The sequence below is a fragment of the Panicum virgatum genome, chromosome 3N (assembly GCF_016808335.1).
Source record: "Panicum virgatum strain AP13 chromosome 3N, P.virgatum_v5, whole genome shotgun sequence".
In the NCBI taxonomy this organism is placed as follows: Eukaryota; Viridiplantae; Streptophyta; class Magnoliopsida; order Poales; family Poaceae; genus Panicum; species Panicum virgatum.
In genome coordinates, this window is record NC_053147.1 from 4,056,391 (window position 1) to 4,062,039 (window position 5,649).

At 39.4% G+C, this 5,649-nt stretch overlaps 1 protein-coding gene across 3 annotated transcripts; it reads right to left on the reverse strand.

Moving 5' to 3' along the window:
• Positions 1-207: 207 nt before the first annotated feature.
• On the reverse strand, positions 208-4,808 carry LOC120666661 (AP-2 complex subunit sigma). Of its 3 annotated transcripts, none has more exons than XM_039946562.1 (6): positions 4,668-4,808; positions 4,483-4,581; positions 4,313-4,363; positions 3,267-3,440; positions 2,139-2,198; positions 208-542 (listed from the first exon to the last, which is right to left on the reverse strand). In XM_039946562.1, exons 1-6 carry the CDS (start codon positions 4,668-4,670, stop codon positions 501-503), a joined length of 429 nt encoding a protein of 142 aa, XP_039802496.1. In that variant the 5' UTR covers positions 4,671-4,808; the 3' UTR covers positions 208-500. The 3 variants fall into 3 exon arrangements, with proteins under 3 accessions (XP_039802496.1, XP_039802494.1, XP_039802495.1); XM_039946560.1 differs by lacking the exon at positions 208-542 and adding an exon at positions 1,233-1,594; XM_039946561.1 differs by lacking the exon at positions 208-542 and having other exon boundaries at positions 1,860-2,198.
• Between the last annotated feature and the right edge of the window lie 841 nt (positions 4,809-5,649).

The following is a 5,649-nucleotide window of genomic DNA, read 5'->3' on the forward strand; positions in this document are numbered from 1 at the left end:
CTCAAAGGGCCTCTAGGGTCCAGCCATTTATCACCCTCCAGAGCAGAATTTCGGGCTAATCATCATCTTCTGAATAATGAGATGATGATCACCCACCTAATTGTCACAAACACTACCAATCAGCATACATATCAAAGGTTACCTGATTGAAAATTTCTTGGCAGCACCAATCTTTCATCAAAGTCATAAGAGCAAACTCTTACTCGGTAGCGAACAATTATCAGTACTGGTGTCAAAAGTGCACACTTATATGATCACTTAATCAGTGGGTTTGTTCCTTTGCATAAAATTCATACCTTCACATGAAAAGTGGCCCAAAATATGCACCATTAACCTCACGAAACAATGAAAGGGTACTTACAGACACACAGTCCTGAAGGGTTCAAATGGAGCAAGGATAATAGCACAACAGGTACAAAGAACTGTACAAACAAAATATAAGTGACTCGTTGATAGGGCAGAACAGGCTTGTCCCTGATTATATCCCATCCAATTTCTCCTCATTCCAGCTTCTCAAGCTCGCCCATCCTCTCTATAATTGCCTGAAAAATATGCAATTATACAACTTCATGTAAAGCAAAAAAAGCATGTCTTGTTTTCCAGCAAAAAAGTCTGGAAGTTGCAGTGAAGTTCTCGGAAGAAACATGGCACAACAAAATTCTATATACATTTATGTTGACAACTAGAGATGCAGGTGGTGAACTCACTACATCAGCTCATTTGCTTGCCTACATGCATGCATCCATCCATATAATTATTTCAAGTGTGTTCTGGGTTGACTTGATGACCTATGTTGCCCGGATACGCGGATACGGATACCGGTACACGATACGGGGATACTCCGATACGCCATTTTTCTAAAAACAAGGATATGTGGATACGCCAATATATATAAAAAATAAAAACAAATAAAAGTTTCAGGAACTAGAATGTGAGAAAATAGAAGTTCCAGGGACTATAATGTGTCATAAACTCATATATTCATATGTTCTATAATTATTAGAAAAAGAAAGGGGCAAAGGAAAAAAGAACTAACCTTATCTTTCCTGTTTGTCTGTTCCATGAATGGATGTCGGTCGTCTTCTTCCCCAACCTCCGGCACTCTCTCTCTCTCTCTCTATATATATATATATATATATATATATATATATATATATATATATATATATATATATATATATATATATATATATATATATATATATATATAGCGGCCAACTTCGGCTGCCGCGGCTCATCCTCTCCCTCTCTAGCGGCCGCGCGGGCCGTCCAGAGGCACGCTCCGGCAGCCGTGGCGGCCCGCCAGCGGCGAGCTCCAGCAGCGCAGCACCACCCTAAATAGTGCTTTAACAGATGTGCGGGCCTCTGTCTGGACAGACCGCGCAGCCGCTGGAGCAGTAGGAGGCACGGACGGGTGGGCGGGCGGAGGTGACGGCAAGGGAGCGACGAGCGATGGGGAAGGAGCAGGAGGAGGCACTGGCGGGTGGCCGGGCGGCGGTGACGGCAAGGGAGCGATGAGCAGCGGGGAAGGAGCAGGAGGAGGCGTGGGTGGGTGGCCGAGCGGCGGTGACAGGCTGACCCAGAACAAACAAAACTTGCATCCCAATGAATTCATTGTGAGATGGGAAATAAAAGTTCATTTAACCTAGAGCTGTCTGGGAGAATCGCAAATAGTGCGGGTATAACTAGAGAGAGAAATAACCAGAGAGAGAGAGATGGGTGATTTATCAAGTACAGTGAATGATCTTATGTTTTGACACCAAAACAAATTAAGGGCGACAAGATTTAGAAAAACTGAGAAATGTTTGTAGTCCGAAGAGCACCATTTTGTAGAAGCCCATTTAGCTTGACTCCATGCAAACTGACAATACTCATGATATACATTCAACTGATCTCAGTTAAAGATAGGATAGTAGGTGCATAAAGGAAATCCTTTTATCATTCCAGAACTCCTATGTTCAAGAAAAAGTTATATTGTACCTTTGACTTCTCACTAACTTAAGAAATTGCTAATTGATTTTCTAATTATATTCTGTTACATCATATGCTGGGAAAACAATGGAAGCTTCCATCAATATTGCTGGTACAAATAATGCATAGGTGACAGCAATATGTATTATGATGGGAAAAGGTAGTACCCTTTTGCTTGTTTCTTGAAGCTCTCCAGCAAGAATAAACTCATCCAATATCAAGTAGACCTATAGCACACAGCCAAAAAGGTCAAAAAGCAAATATGCAAACGAATTTCGGCTACAAGAACAATTTATCAAAAAGTTAGAAGGTCTAGCAAAATCAACGACAGTTAGATACTTTAGTTTCTTTTCATAAAGACAAAAAATTAGAACGATAAGCAGTCAAATTTGACCTTAATTGTAGCAAACATAAAGTTCACAATGTTTATTTTCAAATCAGTTTCAAGTAGACTGTTCTCACTTCTAAGATTTGAAGATTTCTTTTTTTATGTCTAATGCAACTACAATTTTGAGTTTTGACAATATTGAGCACAACTTTGGAGATTTCCATATATGCAACCTCCCAATGCATAGGTAATCATTTACTGAATAGGAGTACACTAGGCAGTGTAAATACTGGAAATTTCCATAAATGCTACCTCCCTATGCATAGGTAATTGTTTATTGAATACAATAGGCATGGTGTAAACGCACGTTTAAAGATTATCATTTGATAACCTGAAGGCGTTATCTATTTATTGACACATAAAAAATGGTGATAAACATAGTACTAGAGTATTGGGAAACTGGGATAAAGTAACTAAAGATTGTTAGGTTCAAATACATGGAGTATGCAGGAGTAACATATTATATCGTTTGCAGTTTTCCAATGGCCCCTTCTATCATCTACGTTCAGTTCTATAACATCTTAGCGAGTAACAGATGACAAGTAAACAAAAGCAACACCAAATAAGTGCTAGCACATAGGCATGAATTTGGTCATAAAAAAATTGACTGGCTAAGAAAATATTTAACCCTAACATATTAAATTTCTGTCAGTTGACAAAGGAAACTCTTTCGAACAGTTATTTAAACTGCATAACAGACCAAATGTAAACACAAGTAATGCTGAAAAAAGAAAAACTTAAGCAGAATACAGTAGCACTAGTTAAAACACACGGAAATTTGGTTAACAATGAACTTGTTGAGAACACTCAAATAGAAATTAATCTTTATTTAAATATAAGATGTGATATGATCAATACTTCAAAAATATTGCAGATTGCTAGATTAGCCTAGTGAGACAGCAGTTACCTTGTGGAAGTTAAATACTAAATCAAGTTCACAAACATTGCTGAAGAAATGGTCCAATATCTCGACAAACAAATGGATACATTCCAAATATGCCAACTCATTGTCAGTGATATCCACGCAGATTGAGAAAAAAAGACCTGCATATCTCCTGTAGATGACTTTGTGTGTACGGAACTGAAAGAGAAGTCCCACCATTAGTTACAAGGGGAATAACGTAATTGAAGGAAGCTACACAACTGGCTATCACACTGATATACAAATAGAAAATATAGTATGCACAACCCATCTTCATCTAGCAGTGTTTTAGAAATTGAACACTACTAAAAGAGAAATTTTAGAGATTTAGGATATATAAGTTTATCATACAATACCAATATTGAGCAGTACTCTTAGTGATAAATCTTGAAAACATATCCTAAAGAGGCACTTGTAATATCTACAGTACAGATCTTCTTCTCTATTTCAAATCAGTCAGCAGAGTGGTTGATCTTGCTTCTCTTTCATGGTCATATTAGATATCTAATCATGAGTTTCTGGAAGTTAATTATGGATAGGTTTTTAGTGTTGTAGGGGGATCTTTACTGTAAGAATAAAAGAGGGAGCAGCCAAGAGATGAATGGATGATTACATGACAACAAATAAAAATTGGCATGAAGGTAATGCATCCCCAAAATAATTCATGGATAGTAAACAACCTCATCTGTCAGATATTCACATACTAACCTACATCTCCATCCTAAGGTCCTGTTTGTTCCAGCTTGGAGTTGTGAATTGTAGGTTTTATAATCTCGAGCTGAAATAAACAAGCAGATTTCTCATCCTAAATTGCAACAGTCCAAAGAGACAAATTGTTACAATCCAACATTCTGCCCCCCCCCCCCAAGGTTGCAGATTGTTCTGCTTTTCACAATCTAAAAGCTAAAGCATATGACCTAACTCACGTATTTTAACTCAACAGCAAGCAAGATTTGATCTTGCCTTTAATCAGATCAAGGACACAACACTTATGTTTTCTGACAACGAAAGCAAGAGCGCGAACTACCCACCTCGACGAAGTTGGTGAACTTGGGGTCCCGGTTGACCACGAGCCGATGCACCTGGATTCACATCAACCAAGAACCAAGAAAAAATCACCACGGGATCAGCAATGCCCAATTCAAAGCTGGAGCCCAGCACCAAGATCAAATCTTTCTTGCCCAGCAGGCTCACCGCTCACCTCGTACTCGACCTTGTGCTTCTCCGAGTCCTCGAGCGGGACGTAGTACTTGGCCAGCCGCGTCTTCCCCTGCCGGTTTTGCAGCAGGATGAACCGGATCTGCGCCGGCGAGGCAGATTGAACCAAGGTGAGGAACAAGAATGGGTCAATGAAAGAATTGTGATGATGGGATGGGTGTTCGTTACCATGGCGGAGGACGATGTTGATGCTTCAGAATCGGGAAGAACAGGGGCGCGATTCGGGCGCAGGGGAAGAAATGAGAAGGATTTTTGGTTTCTCTGTTCTTTTCGTTTCCCTTTCCAAATACGCTAAAATGTTGTTGGGCCATATGGTATGCTACCTAAGCAGCCCAAGTGCTAACGTTCTGGGCTTTTGGCATACCCAAAGGGTCCACAAACATATGGAACGGAATTAAAAAAGAAACAAGCTAGTTTAATTAAAATTGCTGACGGTCAAACACACTATACGCAAGAATTTAGCATAAGAGAGACACGAAAATCGAAGGGTTCTTTTCAAAATTTATCATGCTTTACTTGCTCAAAAAATATTCACGTTGCCTGTGCAACCAACCTGAAGATAATTCCATGAGAAAAAAAGTAAGAAATCATCATCATCGACGTCATATTGAATGATACACTACGGTATGAGTATATGGGAGCTCAATGGATAAGACCTCTGTGAGATGGCACTCTCAACTAAATGGGAGGAAACTGTGGCGATTTAATATTTTGTCACTAGTTATTAGGCCATGTAATAGACGGAGAATTAGTTAACCTGACAAAGTAGTATTTTGCCACTATTTCTCATGTCCAACACTCTGAATTCACGGATGACGACCATCAGTATATTACGGTACAATACAACACATTGTTCCGTGCACGTAGTAAATAGAACATGAAAATAAGTACACAAAAATCAGATATATTGTACTACTATGTGTGACTAGTTGGGACCTAGTGGCCACTCGCGATGGCTCGCTTATTCGAGCAGCAAGTTGTTCACCAGATGAAGGCAATATGGACTCACTATGTAAGAAAGACTTATAGGTAGCTTGGTTCTCAGAAGAATGCTGCCATGATTCATTTTCATACGGTTCATTTGTCATTTCCGAGAAAAAAATATTTTTATTTGGTTTACGGATCCGTAATAAAAACCATGCCGCCTCCC

Coding starts and splice junctions, on each gene's coding strand:
- LOC120666661 (XM_039946560.1), bottom strand. Junction 3,441..4,312: donor AGTTCACCAACTTCGTCGAG/GTGGGTAGTTCG, acceptor CTTCTCTTTCAG/TTCCGTACACACAAAGTCAT. Junction 1,595..2,138: donor TTCAAGAAACAAGCAAAAGG/GTACTACCTTTT, acceptor TTGGGATGCAAG/TTTTGTTTGTTCTGGGTCAG.